The following is a 27,038-nucleotide window of genomic DNA, read 5'->3' on the forward strand; positions in this document are numbered from 1 at the left end:
TTACTATTAATCTATAAAACATAAATTGCAAAGCACTTAGTTATTGCCAATTCCCATCATTATTGATGAATCATTTACCATTTTATGTCACAATATCAACTGTGTAAGAAAATTCTGAATAAAATACAATAGTTTAAGAAATGACTGATGGCAAATTTAAGCTGGATTATTCAAACTCAAACATATGCTAACATTTATATACAATTTCAGAGCAACCTTTGAAGGTTTTGTGTCATTTGACTGGAGCTAGATGTTCGTTTGAGTCCTACTATACCGATTTAATAATGTAATCTAGATTGTGCTCCAATGCAGGAATTGAGGGAGTGCTGCACTTTTGAATGTGAAATTGTTTGAAACAAATAAATTAAGAACCTGTCTGTCCTCTCAGGTTGATAAAAAGATCTCATGACATGTTTATGAAGAAGACTAGGATGTTTCTCATGGTGTCCTGATAATATATATCCATCAATCAGCATCTCTGAAATAAGTTATCTAGTCATTATCATTCACATCTTCATCAAACCACCTTCAGCTGTTTCTTCAATGACCTTTTCTGCATAAGTTCAGAAATGGAGCCAACTCCCCTCTCAAGATCTTAGGGTTTGCCATTGACCAGAAAATGAAATGAAACATTTAAATACTGTGGCTTCAAAAGGGATATTGCCTGGGTTGGATCAATTCAGCTAGAAGACAGACTAGATAGGCTGAGGTTGTTTTCATTAGAGGAGAGAAGGCTGAAGAGAGACCTGATAGAGGTATACAAAGTAATAAGGGGCATTGACAGGGTAAATAGGGAGAAATCTCTCCCCGATAAGACTGGTCAATATCCAGTGGTCACAGTTTTAAACAGTAACAGGTTTAGAGGGGATTACTGATCAGAGCATTGAGCATAGGGGTTGGGAGGTCAAGTTGTGGCTATACAGGACATTGGTCAGGTCACTTTTGGAATAATGTGTGTAATTCTGTTCCCCCTCCAATCAGAAGGATGTTGTGAAACTTGAAAGGGTTCAGAAAAGATTTATAAGGATGTTGCCAGAGTTGGAGGATTCGAGCTATAGCTGGAGCTATATTCCCTGGAGACTCAGAAGCTGAGGGGTGACCTTATAGAGGTTTATAAAATCATAGAGGGTCATGGATAGGGTAAATAGACAAGATCTGTTCCCTGGGATGGTGGAGTCTAGAACTGGAGGGCATAGTGTTATGAACCAGGTCAGATCCCTCAGAACATTTTAAGAATGTGGTCCAGACCCTAACTTTGCTAGTCATTTTAAGCAGGTGTAAAGTGGCTATTCCAGGAGATGGTCAAACCACTTAGTTTTAAACAAAACAGAATTTATTTACAAGATTACTGAATGAAACACAAAGAACAGAAAACAGAGTGAAGAATAACCTATCCTATCCGAAAAGCCAACAGACTATCCCAACTTAATGAAGCTGTTCCAGATACTTGCAACAATCCCCCTAAATACCCCTTGACACAAAAGGTAAAATCAAACAAAGTTTTTACAGGACAGAAGTCACAGATAGATCAGCATGGACCTGCTTCTGAGTCCAGCAACCTTTCTTCACACTACTGCTTAAAAAAACATAAAAAAGCTGAGCTGGGAGAACTGGATACTTCCCTTGTATATGGTTTTTTTTAAACTTTAAAGCCTTCTGCCTGAGGTAATATCTGTTAGGTATTATTAAATTGGCCCTAAAACCCTTCAACCACCAGACTTTTCGGAGCCTGTGTCGTTTATGACCTCGCTGAAAGAAAAGCCCAAGGCTACATATCCCTGTAAAAAGAGCAGCTTCGTCACAACAAGTTTAGGGTGAGAAAGGAAAAAATTTAAAAGAGACCTAAGGGGCAACTTTTTCACGCGGAGGTTGGTGAGTGTATGGAATGAGCTGCCATAGGAAATTGTGGTGGCTGGTACAATTACAACATTTAAAAGGCATCTGGATGGGTATATGAATAGGAAGGATTTATGGGCCAAGTGCTGGCAAATGGGACTAGATTAGGTTAGGGTATCTGGTTGGCATGGACAAGTAAGACCGAAGGGTCTATATCCATGCTGTACATCTCTATGACTCTATTTGAGGAAATTTTTCTCATCCAGAAGGTGGTGGGTATCTGGACCTCACTGCCTAAAAGGGTGGTAGAAGCAGTAGCCCTCAAGACATTTAAACGGTACTCAGATGAGCACCCAAAATGCCATAACATACAAGGTTATGGGCCAACTGCTGGAAAATGGGATTAGGATAGACAGATGACTGACGGCTGACATGGAAACAATGGAGTGGAGGGCCAGTTTCCACACTGTAAAACACTGACTTTAAGAGCTGATCAGAGGCTAGGGATTCTGCAGTAGGTCACTTGTCTCCTATCTTCTCATTGCCTGTACACTATAAAGTTCAAGTGGCAGAAATATTATTGTTTACAAGAAGCACTGCGTTAACTTATCAAGGGTTCTATAATAGCATCTTCCTAACCTGGAATCTCTACCACTAAGGACAAGGACAGAAAATGCTCGGAAACATCATCACCTGCAAGTTTCCCTCCAAATCACACACCATCCTGACTTGTAAGTATTTCGCCATTCCTTCATTGTTATTGGGTCAAAAAGCTGAAATGCCTTTCTAACAGCAGGCTCTAAACCCCAAGAAACTTCAGCAGTTCAGGAAGGCTATGCACCAACACCTCCTCCAAGACAGTTAGGAAGGGGATTAGATGCTGGCTCAGCCACTTCCGCTCACATCCCATCAATCAATTAAAAACATTCGACATCAGTTACACTGACTGACCAGGAAGTCAAACATTATGGGTGGACAGGCAAGAAAGTGCAGTTAAGGTCACAACCAGGTCAATCAAGATCTCTTGAATGGCAGATAGGGATAAACCCAAATTACCTACTTTTACTGATATTTTTAAGGTTCGTAAATGTATGTTTTCTTCATACCTTCTATGTGGTCGTTCCAGCACTAATGATTCTGAAGCAATCATACAATGGAAAATTCACAACAGTCATCTCCTTGCTAAATTATCCTACAGCATCTCTTTACTGCCTACAACACGCTTAATTATCCTGCATTTCTATGCAATAGACTGCAGTTTTGCAAATTATTTTCAGTTTATAACCTATCTGGACTTCAATATTCTAGACAAGATTTTAGTCTATGAAACATCAGCACCACTTTCTCCAGGGATTACTCAAGTCTTGACTGTTGCCAACCCGTGACTAAACTGGCTGGATTTAGTTTTGTCAGAACACCCTTCATAAGGAGAATAGTTGTGTGCCCCATCTTGGGCAGATAGAAGGTGTGTCTCTATGGATTTTCTAGTAGTTTTACGATGAAATTTTTCGAATAAAGAGAATGGTTTCCAAATGCATCAACATCCAGATCCATTTCTACAAAAAAAAAGGAAACGTAGAGCATTTGAAAATTACGAAGAATAAAATGTTGGAAATTCAAAGGAATGCACTTCATTAGCATTATATATTGCACACAATTATATATGCAGTTTATGATTCAGATTAGATAAATCACAAAAATATAGTATTATACTTTTATTGATCAGTCACTGTAGAGTATGACAAGTGATGTTGCATTTCAAGTCAGAAGAAATGTTTGCTCTCTACTTCGAGGCCTTAAAAAGCTATGCAGTACCTGAGAAGCAGGCCCAATTTCTTGGTTAATGTGCCTCATATTGTCTTGTAATTTACTAGATTTTTTGCCTTCTTACAAAATCCATATCATAGCTACAAAAGGTTATTGTCCAAAAATACAAATATATCTATTTTAATTCACACCCCAGCATCGATGCACTGTGCAGCATTTACACAGTTAAATCAACTAGCCTCATGGAAGACTAGCACACTGGTATTATGGAATCCAAGCTTACAGAATGTGAAAGAAACTGATTACAGAGACCCAGCATAATGAAACATTTAAAGCTTGAACTCCATCCTCAATATGTATTTTATGCATAAGTACAGACACCAGGGACTGAATTACAAAACAGTAATCCAAAGTTAAGTATTCAGATACTGTTCAGAGATGTTTATCGCATGTCTTGATTGTGTTATAGTCTTCTAACTCACTCACAGATATCCATTATTCTAGATGTAATTTCCTGTCTAACTAAAATGGACTACAAATAGATTGATGTTCTGCTACATTACAGCACATTTGCGGAAAATACAACAGGGAGTGAATTACAATAAACTACTATGATACAATGCATGAGCATCCAAGATTTCTAATGTGGAAACCTAGCTGAAGCCTCCACAGTGCAAACTTGAGATTATTAATAATCTTATTGTACGTACAGAATAAATAAATGAAATAGACTCCATTCATTGATAAGGCACCAAGAAAATAAAATTGCGCATTCTGCATTGGTTTCTACGGATAGCAACTGAATACTCACAAGTAAAATTCATGTGACAATCATTAAAAGGCCAACATTTCACAGTGGTTCAATTAAGATACCATTACATCATATACACCAGAAAATGTCACATTATGGAGGGCTTTTTTTCCTCTTAATGGGAACAAACATGGCGCTCAATGCTCAGAAAGGGGAGAAAAAATTCTGATTTGTGATCAGAAACAAGTCAGTCCTGCTGCAAAGTACAACAGCAGACTGGATGTGATCAGGCTTGGCAAAGCAGCAGGTGATGATAGAGAGGGATGGTGCTGTGCAGGGGAGCTCAAGCAGTTGTTCTGGCAGCAGATGGTGGTGGTGAAGGAGGCAGCTGGATCAAGTGAACAGACCCCCATTGGGAGAAAAGGATGGTTTTGGGAGAAGGAGGCCTCATTGGGAGAGGAAATGGACAGGTAAAGAACTCTTCAGACCAATGTAAACCATAGGCTTCATTCCATGCAATTACTCAGTTGTCAACCTTAATTTCTTTTCAAGTTTATAATGACCTGGCCAATGTAATAAATACACATGGCTTCATAATCTTTGGAAGGTCCATGCATTTGAATGATAATTTACAACTCCATCGTCAAATAGCCAGCTAATGCTTACAGTCTGCGTTCATTTAAGAAGAATGGCCATTCCAGTAAGATGGACTTTAGGTTTTGTACTGAATGTGAGTTTCATTCCCATGGGGTTAGGAAATCAGAAAGAACAAGCCTGACCTCGAGCTGCTTGCCATTTCAATAAACTACCTTGATTCCATTTTAACATTTCCATCATTGTTCTGCTACAGTGTTCCAACAAAGCTCAACGCAAGCTGGAAGAACAACACCTCAGTTTCTGCAAAGACACTTTACAACCTCAGACTCAATATTGAGTTCAACAACTTGAGAGGATAATCTCCATCCTCTATTCTGATTAGAACCTCTGCCAATACCACCAGACATTGTCCCCGGTACGTCTGTGTCTTGTCTTTGTAGCTTTGCTCTCAGCAGAGCAGTCCCATTTTCTCCTTGGCTGTGTCTTCTGACACCTTCAAAAAGGTTCACATTGCAAATGCACACTTTGTGAAGCATATTCAGTTAAAAACATGCCAGCATCCAAATAAGCATAATAAATATGAACTAACAGGGTGGAATGATGTCCCTAGCAATAGTGTCAGGGGTACTGCACATGCAAGTTTTGCACATGCATTCTGACTGTTTTGATGGTGTCAGCAGACATTCTTTTTATCTTTTCCACACTTATCATTTATGTCCATGTCACATCTCTTAATTGTCTTTTACCACCTCTTGTCTTTTACTCTGACATTCTCATCATCTGCTCCACTCATTCTTTCTTCCCTTTTGTCAACAGCATAAAAATACATGATTTTGCAGCCCCTTTCAATTCTGAAGAAAAGTCATGTTGGACTCAAAACTCTCTCTCCACAAAGCCATTGGTGTCTCATTTCAATATATCCAGAAAACGAACTGAATCAACTTTATTTAAATCCAATTAAATTCTGTTGGAGTATTTGTCTTTAATACTGTTGGTGGGTGAAAGCAAACCATCACACAGGACCTGTCAAAATGCAAACTATGAAGGCTAACGTGAGCCATTTGAACAATTAGTGGCTTTCAGTAGCAGTTGTGAAAGCTATTGGATTTTCTACCCAAATTAATAGCAAAGAAGAAGCTTGGAAGAAGTCCCAGAAAATGTCATAATAAAGTAGAAAATTACAAATGTCTGCGCAAGATTTAATTTGCAGCTACTTCCCAAGGTCCTATTTTACATGTCATCATGCTCACTACTGGACTGAATACCTGGCACTACTAACGAATCACAAATCTGGTTGCACTTAACTCTCATATTAGCAGTGAACCAGAACACAAAGGGATTAATAGGAGACCCAATTTGCAGACAAGTATCTTAATGCTGGTAATATCTTAACGTATGAATAGTAAAGCGCAGTATACGACAACTAAAATATTTTGTGGTCTAAACTATCTCTCATTAAGACCCATTTAGCAAAATACAGTATAGCATTAGAAAATTACATTCTTATAGTAAGGATTTTTGCCATCAGAACAAAATGTGAATATAAATATTTGGCTACTCAATGTCTACTCCTAAATGTCAACAATACCAGTAATACTGTGGTATTTACACAGAAGCGCCAAAGCAGCCTACAGGTTTTGCATTAGTCGACTTTTCTTCTGCGTTGTCTTATGTTCAGCCACTTTCTGATCCAAAGAAAACAGAACAGCTACAGCTGATTACTTCAGGTCATCTTGGAATGACTTCATCACCCAAAGCTAAAATGCAAAATACCAGAGGAAGTGATATTTAAACTCTTTTTCTTACTATTTAAAAAAAAAGACAATTTATCACTATTTATTATAAACTATATTTCTTTGCTAAAATAGCATGTCACCAAATATTTGTTTTACTTTACTTTCAAATTAATTGTGCTGCTCTGAAAATATATGATTATGTATTAATCTTACTTGTCAATCACTAATAAAATGTTTAAAGACAACACACTTAATTGAGAACTGTACAGCAAATATTTAAAACAATTAAAAATTATACAAGGGCGATGCCTTACGTTTTACTGCCAGCAACGTGTTTCCATGACAACATGCAACGGAGGTAACAAAATAGGGATTACTTTCATCCAGGTGTACTTGTTTAGGTATTCCAGTGTCTTCTTCCTTCCTTCCCAGTCTTCCTCTGGCACCTTTTCCCCAGGTATAAATTTCTCCTTCTGTTGAGGTAAAAAAATGTTTTTAGCACCTTGTCAAACTAAATTGGGATGCAAATATTAAACTAAAATGCAAGCATTCTTATTGGTGTTCAAGATCAAATATGTGAATCTTATTAACCGATCTGTATTAAACGTTGGAAGACTATAATCTACTGTGATACAATGCCACATAGACCTGGAAGATCTCAAGTTTGATCTTTAGTTAATCTTCTTGTTTTTACCCCCCACACTACCGCCTAACTGCGGTAGTGCTTATTTTTCCCCCAGCACCCATGGTGTGTGTGTGCAGGTGTGAGACACAGTGAAAGACACAAAGTGCACGAATCTTTATTTCTTTAGTTAATCTTAACTGTAGAACCACTTGATTAAAACAATTGACTTCTGTGACCCAGGCCTATTGTTGTGAAGCTGGTCTTTGTAAAATTAGGAAAGCATTGCATGGTCCCATTAAAAGATGGTGCTCCCTCCCCTGCAATTACAAATTTAAATGGGATGTTTTGGAGCAGCTTGGGGGTTTTTGCAGATACAAAGACAGCACTCAAATTTAAACATTTGTGTCAAAAGGCCATGCAGTTAGCTGACCAAGCAGCAGTTTTTACCAAGACAAATTTTGAACTTAACTAATCAATTTAAACCAGACACTTAGATAGCAAAAAGCTGTTAAATTTAAATCTGATGGTTTGATAACATAGGACCAATCCGATTGCAAAAATATTGATAGGTCATCAAGGGTATAAAAGGAGGTAGTTGAAAAATTGGCAGAGCTAACTACCATCTGCTAAGAGATAACAGTTCTCAGGTCTTTGAGAAAGCACCATCTATTTACCACGGTACCGCAGCACACTATCTAAATTCATAACAGAAGAACCTACAGAGAAAACGTTCCTGACAGAAGGCTCAGCAGAGAAGACACAGAGTTCTGAAAGACACGTAACCTGGCTGTAATTTTGAAAGACTAAATTCTATTGTTTTGTTATATAAGTGGAATTTGTGTTTATTGAAACCACACACCATGAGAATCTTGCGTTATTCGGGAATAGTTAGTAGCTAGAAGGGAATTGTTCAGTCAGCTAATAGTTAGCTAATTTGTTCACTGTTAGCGTTAGATAAATAAATTGTTACTTATGGATTGTAAAGCGAGCATTAGGGATTAATTTTATTTAAACACTAGAAGCTGCTGAAAAAAACGGATTACATCCCTTTTCACATTCATTTTAACAGATTATATGGTGAGGTGGAGCCCTTTGGCTGATTCAGTTTTACTTCTCAGAGGGGGTCAACTTCCATTTTATAACACTATTGAGATAGTTTTAGCATGAAATTCTAGCTTATTTTCAAGCACTGACTTCGGCTAAAAATTGCAATTATGTGGATATCAGATGTGGACAAATTCAAGATCAACCATGATATCTAAAGATCACCATGCTTGTTGACTTGCACTCTTTATGATCACAAAAGTATGGTCACCCGAGCAAGACGCAATTATGTAGTGAATACCTGTGGAACTGTACACAAAAGGCTGAAATACAAGAGTCACCTGATGTCTTTTGTGGATTGAAACCATTTCTCAGTCTCAGATAGAACAAGAGGTACATTCCAGACTGGCACAAATTAATTCCATTTCCTGAACCAATCCGAAAGCATATCAAATGGAACGAATCATTCGAAAACAAAGCCATTGACTGTTTCAAATTCTCAAGAAGTTTCAGGACAACATGGAATGTTGGAATCAATATACATACCACTCTTTATTTGGAAAAGGGCTGTGTGTAGAAGGCTACACAACGTGGAAGCTATGGCTTGCTTTCAAAATCACCTGGAAGATGTTTGCAGTGTTATAATCACAGATGGTGGTAATATTGGACAGGTCAGATTCGAGAGTGAAATCTGGCTTTAAAGGTCACAAATATTACTTTTGCAATTTGATTACTATTGTGGTAAATCACTGAATATATCCAAAAGAGGCTGCTGGTCTACTTTTAACAAAAGAACAAAATTTATTGATTAGATTAGATTCCCTACATTGTGGAAACAGGCCCTTCGACCCAACCAGTCCACATCAACTCTCTGAAGAGTAACTCACCCAGTCCCATTTCCCTCTGACTAATGCACCTAACACTATGGGCTATTTAGCATGGCCAATTCACCTGATCTGCACATCTTTGGACTGTGGGAGGAAACCGGAGTACCCAGAGGAAACCCATGCAGACATGGGAAGAATGTGCAAACTCCACACAGAGGCTGGGATTGAACCTGGGACCCTGGTGCTGTGAGGCAGCAGGGCTAACCACTGAGCCACCGTGCCGGCCATTGTATATAAAAAGAAAGAAAATTTGATTTTATACCTCAATGCGAACTATTTGAGATGGTCTTATTACAAGTATCAGAAATGTTCAACCCTTTCAAACCCCACAAGAACTTTATAGATACTCAACGTTCAGGAAGGGTCACCCTGCTTCCATTTTCTAGCTTCCTTTTCAGTGGGCACTGCAGGACTTAGTTTCATTCTGACAAATGTCCATATTCACTCAAAGCCATTTTCTTTATTTAATGCCTCTTCATGAGACCCTTAAACTGCCAACACAGCTCACCTATTAGATTCCTTATTTCTCTTCAACAGTCTTCTGTCTCTGGAGCTCTCACTTTCTGACATTAAAGAATCCACAACTGTTTCTCTCTTGCCCTTATTGCTCAAGAGACTGTTAAACTGTACTGCTGCTCTTACAGACTTCCCTGTGCAACATGCTTCTATCTGAAAGAAAAAAAACACATACTTTTGGATGGTTTAGTCTTCCTAAAAGAACTGGTTTCTGCCTCCGTATGTCTGGCATATAGGATACCTTGTTGCTCAGCAACAGTTCGTTTATTGTCTTTCTACAATTTTTTTTTCCCTAAAGCACTGAATTATTTTCTTCAAGATTTATGTTTTAAAACCTTATTTAAATACTTTACAATACAATAAATTATTTTCCAGATGCCCGCTACCCCTCTCAGAATTCATGTACAGAAGTATTTTCCTTTTTAATCCATGCATTGTAGAAATAGAAATCAAATTTAAAGCTATAAATAATTTTATCCATATCAGAATTTTCAAATAAGAATATTGTGAACCTTTCAGCAGCAGGAAGTGTTCACCAGAAAGCCACCAAATCACAATTCAGTGGTTAGGAAGACATCACAAAATTCCCTCCTCCATTGAATGATCATGATTGATTTGATAATCCTCAAATTCACTTTCCTATCTCTTCCTATCTCTTGATTCCCTTACTGATTAAAAATCTTTCTCTCTCAGCCTTGAATATATTCAATGACCACCCTCAACAGCCCTCTGATAAAGAGTTCTACAGATTTACTACTCTCATAGAAAAAAAATCCTCTTCATCTGTCTTAAATAGGCCACTTCTTACTCAGAGATTAAGCCCATTGGTCCTACACTCCCCAAAAGGGAGAACAACTTTTCTGCATCTATTATGTTAAGCCCTCGAAGAATCGTATATATTTTGATAATATCTCCACTCATTGTCCTAAACTCAATTAAATACAAGTTGAACCTACTCAAGGGGTGGCACAATGGCTAGTACTGCTGTCCACAGTGCCAGGGACCCACGTTCAATTGTAGCCTTGGGTCACTGCCTGTATGGAGTTTGCACATCCTCCCCATCTCTGTCTAGGTTTCCTTGGTTTCCTCCCACAGTCCAAAGTTGGGCAGGTTAGATGGATTGGCCGTGCTAAATTGCTCATAGTGTTCAGGGATGTGCAGGCTAGGTGGATTAGCCATGGGCAATCTAGGGTTACAGGGATAGAGTGGATCTAGTCGGCATGCCCTTCGGAGGGTCGGTGTGGACTCAGTGGGCTGAATGACCTACTTTCACATGTAGGGATTCAATGATATGATGTGAAAGGAGCTACCTCTCCTCATAAGAAAATCCTTCCATACCACGGATCAACCTACTGAACCTTCTATGGACTGTCTCCAATGCCAGTGTATCTTTCCTCAGATAAGGGGAGCAAAACTGCTCATAGTATTCCAGCTTGGGCTGACCAGTGCCTTGTATAGCTTTAGCAAGACCTCCCAATTTTATATATCATTCCCTTTGAAATAAAGGGCAGCATTCAATTTGCTTTCCCTATGATCTGCTAAACTTGGATGCTAGCTTTCTGTGATTCATTCATTAGGACCTTCCAAAATTCCTCTGTGCTACAGCTTTCTGCAACTTTTCCCCATTTAAATAATATTCAGCTCTTCTATTCTTCCTGCCAAAGTGCATAACCTCACATTTTCCGACATTATATTCCACTTACAAGTTTTAGTCTATCTGCATAACCTATCTAAATCCTTCTGTAGACTCCTGGTATCATCCTTATTACCTGTGTTCCCATTTATTTTTGTGTCATCTGCAAATTTAACAGTAGTACATTCACTTCTGTCATCCAAGTAATTAATATACATTGCAAATGTATATTAATTAGCACAACACTGATCCCTGTGGCACTCTACTAGTTACATGTTACTATCAAAAAAATAACCCCTTTATCCCAACTCTTTGTCATCGATTCTCTTGCATATAAAACATACAGATCAGTGCTGCAAAGGGAACACATAAATTCTGTCTGTGACAAATGTCACCACATTTTTATTTTAATGGAACACTAAGGAGTATGGAATCAGCAAGCAGGTAGCAAACAGCAAAATGACGGAAAGAAGGTGTAGGAGTAAAGGCAGCTTCTTGGAATGGCTAGAAGCAGGTAGTGACATCTCACCATTGGTCAGGGCCAGATTGATTAAAAAGTCTACAAATCAATTATCTGGATACAAGGCTAGGTGGAAATTTGGAGGCCAAGTGTTAACAGAAGACTTTGCAATAATTGACAACAAAAGGAAGCAAGTGAATATTATAAGAATATTATAAAACACAAATAGAACGCAATGTTAATAAACTTAAGGTGGTACATGCTATGTGAAGAACAAATAATTGTACTTTGAATGGGGCGGGAAGGGATGGAAAAACTGATTGATGCAGAAGAGTCACAAGATTTGGAAGTATAAAATCATGGGTGCTGAAAACATTTCAGCTCGATTGGCCATTGAAAAGGTGAAGGAATACTGGATTTTATGACAAGAGAATTACAGAACAAGAATTAGACAATGATAAATCCATATTAAATCACAGTAAGACCACAGCTAGAGTACTATAAGGAGTACTTACAGCTTCATATTACGAAAAAGATATTAAAGGAATAGAGCATAGATTCACGAGGATACTATTAAATAATATAATTGATATCTTGAAAGGGTGATGCTACTATTACTGAATTAACTAAGAGTCTAAGGTAATTTGATAGAGATGACTAAAATTATGAAAGCATAAGGAAGAGTCGATAGAAACTATCCAAGCAAGGATAAAAAGATAAGAATAAATACAAGAAATTTAGAACAGAGAGGAAGAGGAATTTCTTTTTAATACAAGAACTGAGAGGCTGTGAGATACACTATAAGAGTTAAGTGACTGCAGAGGTACATTTAACAATTCACCAGGTAGGCAGTTGGAGGAAAGGGGATTAAATGACAAGAGATTAAAGAGGGAATGTGTGTTACTAAGATAACTGCTCAAATCAAGGATAAATGCAACTATAGTGCATTTGACAAAATGGCATGTTTCGGTATCATAATTTTTTTAAAAGAAAATCCTCAAAAAATAGAATTGACAGGGAAAGACAACTTGTTCCAAGCTTCAATCAGCTTCTATTTCATACTCAGCTTCAAGTACATTCTTCCTGGCACTGATTCATTTTGATCATTACTTCCAAAATCAAGTCCAAATCTAAATGTTTTCACTCACCGCGAGTAGCACTGATTGCTGTTGGATAGCATTAGAAATGTATATTGACATAGGAACATTGCAAACTTTGCAGAATGGAAATATCTTGAGGTCTTTTCTCCACTTCAATTTATTCTGCTTAGCTGTTCTGTTTGAAAGTCAGTGACTTGTATTTGGCTTTGCAGCAACCCATTACATCCAAATGTCAGGACTTCAATTCTGATCCAGGACACCAAGGTCTAGATTTTTCATTTCTCTTATAATCATCACTCCTCCCTGCTCACTGAAGGGTTTTCACTCACTAAGAACAGCATTGATTGCTGTTGGATACTATTAGCAATTTATATTGGCTTCTTGGATTTGAGACAGAATTGTTTTTTTCCAAACATGCACGCTCCACTTCTCTCCTTTGTTTCTGGGATTTCCCATGAGCAGTAACCAGGAAAGAACTATTTATCGATCTTATTCACCACAGCCCAGATTGCAACATCACAAAAATGATAAGAAAACCTCAACCAACATATCAATTATGTCTTAACAACGGATTTCAAACGAGAATCTGTAGCAATTGTAATGAATATCAGCCAGCTGGACCTCAGAATATGGGTTCCCTGATTGGGGCTGTTAATTTAATCCAATCAGGAAAACCTGGCTGACATAAAATGATAGATATTAGGAATACATAGAGTCATAGAGATGTACAGCATGGAACCAGACCTTTTCCATCCAACCCGTCCATGCCAACCAGATATCCCAACCCAATCTAGTCCCACCTGCCAGCACCCGGCCCATATCCCTCCAAACCCTTCCTATTCATATACCCATCCAAATGCTTTTTAAATATTGCAATTGTTCCAGCCTCCACCACTTCCTCTGGCTGCTAATTCCATACACGTACCATCCTCTGCATGAAAAAGTTTTCCCTTCGGTCTCTTTTATATCTTGCCCCTCTCACTCTAAACCTATGCCCTCTAGTTCTGGACTCCCCCACCCCAGGGAAAAGACTTTGCCTATTTACCCTATCCATGCCCCTCATAATTTTGTAAACCTCTATAAGGTCAGCCCTCAGCCTCCAACGCTCCAGGGAAAACAGCCCCAGCCTCTCCCTATAGCTCAAATCCTCCAACCCTGGCAACATCCTTATAAATCTTTTCTGAACCCTTTTAAGTTTCACAACATCTTTCCGATAGGAAGAAGACCAGAAGTGCACACAGTATTCCAACAGTAGTCTAACCAGTGTCCTGTACAGCCACAACATGACCTCCCAACTCCTGTACTCAATACTCTGACCAATAAAGGAAAGTATACCAAACGCCAGGGGAGTCAGTCCTTTGGAGATGGTGCCTGGACTGTCCAGGGCTGTTCTCGGCAGCATTTCAGTAAGCCGAGTTCATTTTAAATCATTGTACCTGTAAACAAAAGTTGCAATCAGGGTTGTTACAGCTCTTTGACGTAATGTTTCTATCGGCATGTTGAGATCCCCTTTGGATAATCCGAAATTCAGATAATTGATATTCGGAAAATCGAGGTTCCTCTGCACTGAGCCTCTGAATGCCTGACTCAAGGACAAGCAGTGCTATTGTGGAAGATTCTGTATTTGTAAATAAAGGTTGATTGGTGATGGAATGCTGGCCTCTGAAGAGTTATTTCAGTGGCAATGAGAATAAAGCTTGATCCTGAAGATACCCATTCATAGCAGTCACTTTGAAGTTGGGGGCAAGCATTTTCTGACATCATGCCTCTGTTTGGGAAGCTTGACTCATTTGACCCTGCCATTGAAGATGAGGCTCAATATGTGAAAAGAATGCATTATTTCTTCCAGTCAAATGGCATTGCAGCAAATGAAAAACAACAAGGCAATTCTCCTGACTGCCTGTGGAGCTGCAGCATTTTCTGTTATTAGTAGCCTAACTCTTCCTGAGGCAACCTAAATGAAAGCCTTTCAAGAATTGATTGAATAATCAAGGAAACTCCAAACCTCCTTGTGACAGGATATTGCTTTTACTCGGCAATTTGAGAACCGGGTTTTCGACTAGGTTATAGCTGGCAGAAGCCTGTGAATTTGTTTTAAACCTTAACTAGATGCTTAGAGACCCCCCCCATCTAGTTAAGGGATTATTGATGTGACTGTGCAAAAAATACCTACTGGCAGAAGCTCAACTGGACTTCAAACAAGCACTCCAACTGGCTTTATTATTGGAAGATGCAGCAAGCAGAGCACATGAATTGCAAGGTATTCTAATGGAAATGGACATCCTCGCCAGTCCGCCTGAGCTTGGATGCAAGCAACTGCATAGCCTCACTCAGGAAATATTCTGATAGGAGTAACTCAAGGTCAGCCCACAGCAAAACCCCAAAACAAAGCAAAGCAAAGTCTCGGCCAAACAGTACAATTTTCTCAGTATCCCTCGCAGTAAGACACCGTAATTGTTGTTGATATGCGGATTCGCAATAGCAACAGAGCTCGACTAGACTTAAATGGAGGAACTTAAGTTGTAGGCCAGTAGGGTGTCCAGGAATTTGCACCTGCACCTGATTTGGAATAATTAAATTGCTTAGCAAAATCCAAAGCAGAACCAATCAAGATCAATTCTGGTGAAATCGCAATCTGGTTCAAATGGAATCAAAATCAGTGCCATCATATCAATGATTGCAGAACCATTTTTTGGTAATGTTCACTCTGGATTCTAATCCTTAAATTTACACAAGCTTTTAGCTTGGCTGAGAACCCATACCAGGACTGGTTTGGCTACCAGAGATTGTAGTAGAAGGCTCAGGCCTGAGCTCAATGGGGCAAAATTGGTTGCAAGAAATTCACCTGGATTGGCTCAACATTTTTCAATTAGAAACTGGCTGCCCGAGTGAAGTCCCAATTAAATACCTGGAAGTCAAATATAGAACATAGAACATTACAGCACAGTATATGCTGTTCAGCCCTCAATGTTGCGCCGACCTGTAAAACCAAACCGAAGTCTGTCTATTCCACACTATTCCATTCTCATCCATAGGCCGAGGCAATGATCATTTAAATGCCTGTAAAGTTGGCGAGACTACTCCTGTTGCTGGCCATGCGTTCCACACCCCTACTACTCTCTGAATAAAGAAATTACCTCTGACGTCTGCCCTATATCTATCATCCCTCAATTTGAAGCTATGCCCCCTCGTGCTATCCATCACCATCCGAGGAAAAAGGCTCTCCACCCAATCTAACCCTCTGATTATCTTATATGTCTCAATTAAGTCACCTCTCAACCTTCATGTCTCTAACGAAAACAACCTCAAGTCCCTCAACCTTTCCTCGTAAGGCTTTCGCTCCATACGAGGGAACATCCTAGTAAATCTCCTCGGAGCCCTTTCCAAAGCTTTCACATCCTTCCAATAATCAACCTAAGTGTCAACTTTGAGGGGTCCATGTACATGGACACCGAGATCTCCCTGCTCATTAACACTACCAAGAATCTTCCCAATCACCCAAGACTCTGCATTCCTGTTACTCCTTTCAAAGTGAATCACTTCACACTTTTCTGCATTAAACTTTATTTGCTACCTCTCAGTCCAGCTCTGCAGCTGATCTATGTCCCTCTGTAACCTACAACATCCTCGGCACTGTCCACAACTGTACCGACCTTAGTGTCATCTGCAAATTTATAACCCGTCCTTCTACGTCCTCATCCAGGTAGTTTCTAAAAATGACGAACAGCAGTGGACCCAAAACAGATCCTTGGGGTACACCACTGATAGGTGAACCCCAACATTTCTCTCATCCACCTGTTTCGTCACCTTCTCAAAGAACTCAATAAAGTTTGGGAGGCAAGATCTACCCTTCACAATATGTTGATTATCCCAAATCAACTTATTCCTATCGAGATGATTATAAATCATATCTCTTATAACTTTTCCAACACTTTACCCACAACCAAAGTAAGACTCACTGATCTGTAATTACCAGGGTTGCCTCTACTCCCCTTCTTGAACAAGGGAACAACATTTGCTATCCTCCAGTCTTCTGGTACTATTCCTGTAGACAATGACAACACAAAGATCAAAGCCAAAGGCTCGGCAATCTTCTCCCTGGCTTCCCAGAGAATCTGAGGATAAATCCCATCCGGCCCAGGGGATATTTCTATTTTCACAATTTCCAGAATTTCTAACACCTCCTCCTTCTGAACCTCAATCCCATCTAGTCTAGTTGCCTGTTTCTCAGTATTCTCCTCATCAACATTGTCTTTTTTCAGTGTGAATACTGACAAAAAATATTCATTTAGTACTTTCCCTATCTCCTCTGACTTCACGCACAAGTTCCCACTACAGTCCTTGATTGGCCCTAACCTTACCTCAGTTATTCTTTTATCCCTTATATACCTATAGAAAGCTTTAGGATTTTCCCTGATCCTAAGTGCCAATAACTTCTTATGTCCCCATCTCGTTCAGCTTAGCTCTCTCTTTAGGTCTTTCCTGGCTACGTTGTAACTCTCTATCGCCCTAATTAAGCCTTCACATCTCTGTCCTAAACTCCACATTTCTATTGTGCCCATTCCCTGTAGTTTCCTTCCTCATCCTCTTCATCTTCATCTTAAATCTTGTCTAATCGCATTGCAATTGCCTTTCCCCCAGAAGTGTATACCTATCCCCTTCCATCGCAAAAGTAAACATAGCCGAATTATGGTCACTATCACCAAAGTGCTCACCAACCTCCAAATCTAAATCCTGGCCGGGTTCACTACCCAGTACTAAATCTAATGTGGCCTCAGCCCTTGTTGGCCTGTCTACATACTGTATCAGAAAACCCTCCTGGACACACTGGACACAATAGACAAAAACTGACCCATCTAAAGTACTTGAACTATAGCATTCCTATCAAGAATCATCTTTGCTATCCTTTCCTCTACATCTCTGGAACTATTCGGAGGCTTATAGAAAACTCCCAACAGGGTGATCTCTCCTTTCCGGTTTCTAATCTCAGCCCATACTTCCTCAGTTGACGAGTCCTCAAATGTCCTTTCTGCAGTTGTAATACTTTCCTTGACTAACAAAATCACACTCCCACCTCTTTTACCATCTTCACTGTTCTTATTGAAACATCTAAATCCTGGAACCTGCAACAACTGTTCCTGTCCCTGCTTTACCCATGTCTCTGAAATGGCCACAACATCGAAATCCCAGGCACCGACACATGCTGCAAGTTCACCCATCTTATTCCCGGATGCTCCTGGCATTGAAATAGACACACTTCAAACCAACTTTCTGCTTGCCAGTGCCCTCTTGCGACCCTATAGCCTTATCTCGGACCTCCTCCTCTCAACCTCCTCTATACTCTAACTACAATTTAGGTTCCCATCCCTCTGCTGAATTAGTTTAAACCCACCCGAAGAACATTATCAAGCTTTCCCCCCAGGATATTGGTACCCCTCTGGTCCAGGTGAAGACCATCCTGTTTGTAGAAGTCCCACCTATCCCAGAAAGAACCCCAATTATCCAGGAATCCAAAACCTTCCCTCCTGCACCTTCCCTGTAGCCATGTGTTCAACTCCTCTCTCTCCCAGTTCCTTGCCTTGCTTGCACGTAGCACGGGTAACAAACCAGAAATAACAACACATATCAATAAGTCTTGGGACTATCAGAGGAGCCAAAGCGGCTTTGCATGTTAACCAGGAAGCAATTCCACAACCCTTCAATGCCCATGCCTTACTGGCAAAAGTAGAAGCAGAACTCAGAAGACTGGAAAGAGAAGGAATCATCAAACCAGTTGAAAACATGGAAGAGGACACCAGTTGTACCAATTTTGAAGCCTGATGGGTCAGTCTGCGTTTGTGGGAATTTTAAACAAACAGTAAATCATTTATCACAGCTTGATAAATACCCAATCCTGCAGATAGAGGATTTGTACGCAAAGCAGGCAGAGGTTGTCCTGATGAAGGGCTTTTGCCCGAAACGTCGATTTCGCTGCTCGTTGGATGCTGCCTGAACTGCTGTGCTCTTCCAGCACCACTAATCCAGTATTTGCTTTCCAGCATCTGCAGTTATTGTTTTTACCTCAGAGATTGTCCTTTGCAAAGCTTGACATGAATCATGCTTATTTGCAATTGCACTTAGACCAGGATTCTGTGAAGTATACTACAATTAATACCTATAAGGGCTTGTACCAATACACAAGTCAGCATATCATTCAGCATATCATCAGCCTACCTCAAGTCACCATTTACCTCGGTGACATCCTGATAACAGGGAAAACTAAGAAGGGAAATGTGAGCTCCAGGCCTCCCCAATTGACTTATGGGGGCTACAGGATCAACAAGACCATATTGCACCCATTGGAAGGAATACTGAAGGTAATCAAATGTGCCCTGGCTCCCCTGTCTGTCAAAGAACTTAGGTCATTTCTGGGTCTGGTAAATTACCATGAAAAGTGCATACACAACCTGGCATCCACCCTGTCACCATTGTGTGCGCGCTTGTGGGGGGAGGTGGGGGGGTTTGAAACAGCATCAGGAACTCTGGTCCAAACCAAAAACTCCATCAAGCGAGACAATTTGATGCATGGTTCAAAGTTTGGTGGAAGAATCATAGAAATGACCTTGCATGGGTTAAGAAACATGATTTACATGAAATCAGGACAAGTGACTTTGAAACTCCGGGTAGGTGCAATGCCCCGAATAAGCATGCGGACCATTTGAATTCTGCAAGTTCACTGACTGTTTGGGAGCAGTCAGAACCTTCAGAAATACTTCAGGGACCTGTTAATTCACTCTCTCCATCAAACATTTGTCAAATCCTCTGAATCAGACATGGACATGATGAAAGTGGCCACCTTGAAGATTCTGCATCCAGAAGAAGGGAGTGAAAGTCAAGTGAAACGTTCCAGGTGCAGGAGGTAAGCTCCTGTGTTATACATCTCCCATGTTGGATTCCAAGTTGGAGAAACCTGACCCAGTGTTAAGACATCCCAGGAGGCTCTCGAAGGAATCAGACCTCCTTGTGTCAGTTGTTTCAGAGGGGGAGGGATGAAGTGATTATAATGAGGTCAACCAGCTGGGCGTCATAGATTATGAGTTCCCTGACTGATCCAAACAGGGAGATATGGCTTATATAAAAGGATGAATGTCAGGGGTATTGAGCCCCTGAATGACTGACTCAAAGAAAAGCTGTACATTTATAAACAAAGAGTTACTTCAGAATGCAACTTCATTATGGATAGTGGGAGGACCATTAATTCATGGGGCCAAAAGCTCATTATTAATTTCAGATTGGTAATCTAGGTGTAGCTTTATTAAAATTAAAGAATTTTTCTAATTTATCAGAGAGAAGGCAAGCTGCAACAGTCTTTTACAATCTACTCCAGCTATCCTCTGCTTCCCTTGGCACCCCTCCAGGCAGATGTTCAGCCAATCGGTACAAAAAAGTACAATTAGACTTTAGGTCTGCTCAAGTTAATCTCTGCCCCAAACTCTCCTCCAAGCAGAATAGCGGCCAGAAAGAAAATACAAAAAATCCTTAAATCAGAAATTTTTCTGTGATCAGAAAACCTTTCTATACAAGAGGACAATCCTGACCATGGTATCAACAGGTTTTCATACATCAACTACAGGGTCACAATCAGCAACAGGAAACCACCGAAAAGTTAAGTTAAAGGCTGTTAACATCAGCAGTTATTCTCTGGCTAGAATTCCAACTAAGATCAACTAGTTCAGGAAAAAAAAGGAGAGATCTTGGGGTCCTTCTGGGCTGCAACACCCAATAACCAAACCCGCAATACATTTACCTACTGAACCATTACAGTGTTATCTGTAACTTTTAAATGTTCCGTAAAACATCTCCAATATTCTTTGCTTCTTTCTATGTTCCAGACAGCAGTAACAAGCCAGTATGATTAGTGGCAGACGTTATTAATAACCTCTTTCCATGACATTGAAACCACATTTAAAAACCCATCTACCCTACACACAAAATTAATTAGCCTTGTGAATCAGGTATTGGAGCAATTTCTACCAAGTTGGACAGAAACTGTTCGATTACCAGCATCCTCTTTTAACTGGAGAGTATGAAGAAATAAAGCAGGGCAAGCTTTAATTATATAAATGTACTGTATTTCTGCAATAAAGGAATGTGCAGAGCAATCATGATATTTGGAACAGAGGTTTAATTGAAAGGTAGTTTATCAACTTCACTGAGTCATGCAATTATTTTAATTATCCAAATATTTAAGCGAATGTATTTATCAAGATTAGTTTTAATTTTAAAAGCAGCTATTTAGTGTCCAAGATCAATACAACAGATCAGTCTGAGAGGGTGACATAATTGTTCATATAATTGAATATTAATTTGATCAACATAATTGGATTTCCAATTTAGCATCGGTCAGAGTTTTAACAAAACACTAATTATCATTCCAACATTTCCATTGCTACATACCTGCTCCAATCGCGACTGTGAAAGCATCACCACAAGCAACCATGGTAACCTTTACTCCGCATAGGTTAGAAACTAAGTACGGCAATCGATTATTGTGACGTGTGTTGGTGCCTAATTGTCCATGTTGGTTACTGCCAAATGTGTAACATTCTCCAGTTTCTGTAATGATCAAAGAAACAATCATTTTCTTACAGAATCCTTAGTTAAAGACCCGAGTTGGACAGTCTGGTAGTACAACATAGCGAACAAAGAGAAGGATCACTCAGCCCCTGAATCTGGTCATCATTTAATAAGAGTCCAAAGAGTGGTCCTGATGAAGGGCTTTTGCCTGAAACGTTAATTTTCCTGCTTCTTGGATGCTGCCTGACCTGCTGTGCTTTTCTCGACTCTAACCTCCAGCATCTACAGTCCTCACTTTCACCATTTAATAAGATCAAGGCTGATCTTTCTCTTTTTTTGAAGTGCACACCTATCTACCTCAATAACCTTAGATTCTTGTTAGGCAACAGAATCAATCTACCTCTGCCTCAAAAAATATTCATCAGTCTCACCTCCACCACCTTCCAAAGCAGAGTTCCAAAGTTGCACAACCCTCAGATAAAGAAATCTCCACATCGCTGTCCTAAAAGGCTGACAGCCCGATTTTTAAACAGTACCCCCGGTTCTGTATTCACTCACAGAGTAAACAGTAACTTTCTTAATACTGGCTATACCAGCATACTTTTTGAGACTCATGCACCAGAACACCTAGATCCCTCTTTCTGTCAATCCTGACATTCCAGCAATAGAACTGAACACATGCGCCCCAGAATTAGCCGTGCCCCTAGCCACTCTGTTCTAATACAGCCATAACACTGGCATCTATCAACAATGTGGAAAATTATCAAGGTATGACGAATATCAGGGCAGGATGGGTATATGAATAGGAAGGATTTAGAGGGATTAGATTAGTTTAGGATATCTGATCGGCATGGATGAGTTGGACTAAAGGGTCTGTTTCCATGCTGTATATCTCTACGACTGGACCTCATCCAGGCGCCTCAGACTGGACTTTACAAAATTTAGAGCGTGGTGCTGGAAAGGCACAGCAGGTCAGGCAGCATCCGAGGAGCAGGAGAATTGACATTTCAGACAAAAGCCTTTCATCAGGAATAAGGCCTGATCTCCAGCATCTGCAGTCCTCACTTTCTCCCAGTACTTCACAAAGCCATGATTTCTTTCACTTAGAAAGACAAAGTCACAGATACATGAGGCATGACAACCTGCAAATTACGCTCTGAGCCACACACTATCCTAACTGGAATTATAAATGCCATGCCATGTCAGCCAATGGATCAAAATGCTGGAATTCCCTTCCTCACAGCACTGGGCATATTTCTACATTCCAAGGTCCAAGAATGCAGATCACCATCATTAGAGATGGGCAATAAATGCTCACAATGGCCACAACTGATGAATGAATTAAAACAAAACTGATGATGACAAATGAGATAAACGTTATACTGTGCAAAATATAATGCACTGTTCGAAAGCTAAACTATAGCTGTGCCTGCACTTTAAGACTACCAAAAATATAATTAACATGAAGTAAATATACAGCTATACTCATTTTAAGGTCAGTTGCTGGAGATCAGGACACTGGTTTTGACTGTGGGAATATCAGCCCTGATTTCTGTTAGTTAGTAAATGTGGTTTCTGTGCATTGCAAATATCAGCCCTTTTTTTTGCAAAGTGCAACAACAGAATTTAGGATTAGACAGCATGTGACATCAAGAACATAATGGACAGGAGAAAGCAATTAAGCAGTGTTTATATTGTGGATTCGAGGCAAAGTCTTGATGACTATTTAGGCATTTTCAGTTTACATTAGCACTTCAACATGTTATAGCCACTGAAAGTTTTAGGAAGAGGAAATGTCTCATGAAAACTCTTTCTGAAACATTTGGAGAATATCCAAATGTCTTTTGGACTCAGTAGGTGATGTTGAACTCTACATTTGACTTGCAGTACATAAACATTTGAGTTTTTCACAACAATAAGTTAGTTATAGGCAAAGACTGTAAGCAAGTTAGTCAAGAAAAGTATGCAAAGCTTTTTTGTTGATAGTTCATTGATGAAAAAAATGATTTTCAGATCAGAATCTCTGCATGAGTTCACACACTGCATTATTCATTTTTCTTCAACACCCAAAATTTAGTCTTCCACAGAATAGTCACATTTTTACCCACCCAACTTCTCCTCTCCTTCAGCAAGTTCCTTTGACCCCAATTCCACAAAGTATCATTCTGAAGGAGGAAGTAATCCTGAAATACCTCACAAAGCAACATGTGTTCAACCCAGGTAATGACAGTTGATGGACTATATAACATTATAAAGTACTGTCAAGCAGTATCTAGTCACCAAAGCTTAAATACATATACTTTCCAGAATGGAGTGATGGATGGCAAAAAGGAATAGGAGACTTAGCTGATTTTATGTATGCTAGCAAAAGGGCAATAAAGCCAATTGCAATCCCTACATAATGTTCTAAAAGGTTAATATACTTCTGTTTTTAATAGAACTCATAGATAATGTTATTACATGGTTCACCTAATAGAAGGAGCACTTAATATCATGCCAAAACTGAATGTTATTGATTTTTGCTAAAGAGGATACTATGAGAGTAGCAGAGTAGTGCACAAGGTGGTTGGTACCTTCAAGTGTATAATTTTACTGAGATTTAAAACTTAATGACTACAGTGCAAAGCAATTATCTGAATTGCTATTTTAGATTATTTGTATTACCAGCTTCCTAAAACTGCTTTAAATCAGTGTATATGATTGTATACAAATGTTAATGCATATCATCATATTGCAGTTTTAATGCATTTTAGTATGTTGAAATTTTAATTCATTTAATAATATCACAATGCAGCTTTACCATTCTGTTTTCTGTTCAGAACTATCAAAAAGATTTGTATATTATTATGTTTCATCGAATATCTCTGTCCATATAAAAAATTAAACAGTGACTTAGAGTTACAATTTTCCAATTTTGTTTCAGGGAAGGTGCTGAGTTTTTATCATATACAGTAGCTAACGTGTGAAATAGGCTACCTCTTGAAAAATAGTGAAGAAGAGGATGTTATTAATATCTAGCAAGTGATGAATTTTTTTTGCAAACAGGGCTTGCAAGGGCTTATTGCAGATAAAACATGGCATTAAGAACAAAGAAAATTACAGCACAGGAATAGGCCCTTCGGCCCTCCAAGTCTGCGTAAATCGAAATCCTCTATATAAACCTGCAGTGTATTATCCACAGATCTGTATCCCTCTGCCGTTCGTGTATCTGTCTAGGTACATCTTAAATTACACTATCATGCCTACCTCTACCACCTCCGCTGGCAACGCACTCCAGGCACCCACCACCCTTTACATAAAGAACTTTCCACGCATATTTCCCTTAAACTTTTTCTCTCTCATCTCAAACTCATGACCCCTAGTAACTGGGTCGCCCACTCTGGGGAAAAAAGCTTCTTGCTATCTACCCTGTCCAAACCTCTCATGACTTGTACAAGTCAATCAGGACCCCCCTCAACCTCTGACTTTCAAATGGAAATAATCTTAATCTACTCAACCTCTCTTCATAGCTAGTGCCCTTCTTACCAGGCAACATCCTGGTGAACATCCTTCTGGTAGCGAGTTTTGAGAAGGTTTGTAGCTCTGGTTGAGGTTCTGGATGTAGGTTTGCTCACTGAACTGAAAGGTTCATTTCCAAACGTTTTGTCACCCTATTAGGTAACATCTTCAGTGGGCCTCCAGGCGAAACACTGTTGATAATTCCTACTTTCTATTTATTTGTTTGGGTTTCTTTGGGTTGATGATGTCATTTCCAGTTCTTTTTCTCAGAGGATAGCAGATAGGGTCTAAGTTAATGTGTTTGTTGATAGAGTTCAGGTTAGAATGCCAAGCTTCTAGGAATTCTCGTGCATGTCTCTGTTTACCTTGTCCTAGGATGGATGCGTTGTCCCAATTGGAGTGGTGTCCTTCCTTATCTGTATGTAAGGAGACTAGTGAGAGAGGGTCATGTTGTTTTGTGGCTAGTTGTGTTCATGTATCTTTGTGGGTAGTTTTCTGCCTGTTTATCCAATGTGGTGTTTGTTACAGTTCTTGCACTGTATTTAGTAAATGACATTAGTTTTGCTTGTTGTCTGTGTGGGGTCTTTCAAGTTCATTAGCTGCTGTTTTAGTGTGTTGCTGGGTTTGTGGGCTACCATGATGCCAAGAGTCTGAGTAGACTGGCAGTCATTTCCGAGATGTCTTTGACATAGGGGAGAGTGGCTAGGGTTTCTGGACGTGTCTTGTCTGCTTGTTTGGGTTTGTTGCTGAGAAATCGGTAGACTGTGTTCATTGGGTATCCATTCTTTTTGAACACATGGTATAAGTAGCAACCAGAACTGTATGCACTTTTCCAAATGTGGCCGAACCAAAGTCCTAATTAACTGTGACATAATATGCCAAATCTTGTTCTCAATATCCCGTCCGATGAAGGAAAGCATGCTCTATCAACCTGCGTTGCCACCCTCAGGGTGCAATGGACCTGTATGCCCAGATCTCTCTGTACATCAATTTTCCCTAGGGCTTTTCCATTGACCCTATAGCTTGCTCTAGAATTGGACCTTCCAAAATGCATCACCTCGCATTTGCCCGGATTGAACTCCATCTGCCATTTCTCTGCCCAACTCTCCAATCTATCTATATTCTGCTGCATTATCTGACTATCCCCTTCACTATCTGCTACTCCATCAATCTTAGTGTCATCTGCAAACTTGCTAATCAGACCACCTATACCTTCCTCCAGATCACTTATGCATACCACAAACTACAGTGGTCCCAGCATGGATCTCTCTGGAACAACATGGTCCAGTTCTCCATTTTGAGAAACTCCCTTCCACTACTACTCTCTCCTGTTGCCCAGCCAATTCTCTATCCATCTAGCTAGTACACCTTGGACCCCATGAGACTCACTTTATCCATCAGTGTATCATGGGGAAACTTGTCAAATACCTTACTGAAGTCCATGTATATGACATCTATTGTCCTTCCCTCATCAATCAACTTTGGCACTTCCTCAAAGAATTCTATTAAGTTGGTAAGACAGGACCTTCCCTGCATAAAACCATGTGATCTATCACTGATAAACCCATTTTCTTCCAAATGTAAATAGATCCTATCCCTCAGTATCTTCTCCAGCAGCTTCCCTACCACTGGCGTCATGCTCACCAGTTTATAACTACCTGGATTATCCCCGTTACCCTTCTTAAATAAGGGGACAACATTTGCAATTCTTTACTTGTCCAAGAACTCACTCTTGCTCAAGGATGCTGCAAAGATATCTGTTAATAGCCCCAGCTATTACCTCTCTCACTTCCCGCAGTAAGCTGGGATAGATCCCATCTGGACCTGGGGGATTTATCCACCTTAATGCCTTTTAGAATATCGAACACTTCCTCCCTCCTTATGCCAACTTGAGCTAGGATAATCAAACATGTACCCCTAAACCTCAATATCCATCACGTCTCTGTCCTCGGTGAATACAACCCCAAAGTACTCATTAAGAATCTCACCCATTTTCTCTGACTCCACAAATAACTTTCCTCCTTTGACCTCG

The 27,038-nt window shown here is 39.7% G+C and overlaps 1 protein-coding gene across 3 annotated transcripts in view; it reads right to left on the bottom strand.

Annotated features, from left to right (window-relative positions):
• Positions 1–3,538: 3,538 nt before the first annotated feature.
• The window catches only part of nek8 (NIMA-related kinase 8), a 73,067-nt gene continuing 49,567 nt past the window's right edge, over positions 3,539–27,038 (bottom strand). For all 3 annotated transcript variants that reach the window (XM_072589777.1, XM_072589779.1, XM_072589778.1), the window contains exons 13-15: positions 21,389–21,547; positions 7,002–7,160; positions 3,539–6,708 (exon numbers count right to left, since the gene is read on the bottom strand). In XM_072589777.1, coding sequence (XP_072445878.1) covers positions 6,680–6,708; positions 7,002–7,160; positions 21,389–21,547 — 347 coding nt within the window. In that variant the 3' untranslated portion in view covers positions 3,539–6,679. The remainder of the gene's footprint in view (positions 6,709–7,001; positions 7,161–21,388; positions 21,548–27,038) is intronic.

The sequence above is a fragment of the Chiloscyllium punctatum genome, chromosome 19, assembly GCF_047496795.1.
Source record: "Chiloscyllium punctatum isolate Juve2018m chromosome 19, sChiPun1.3, whole genome shotgun sequence".
Taxonomy (NCBI): domain Eukaryota; kingdom Metazoa; phylum Chordata; class Chondrichthyes; order Orectolobiformes; family Hemiscylliidae; genus Chiloscyllium; species Chiloscyllium punctatum.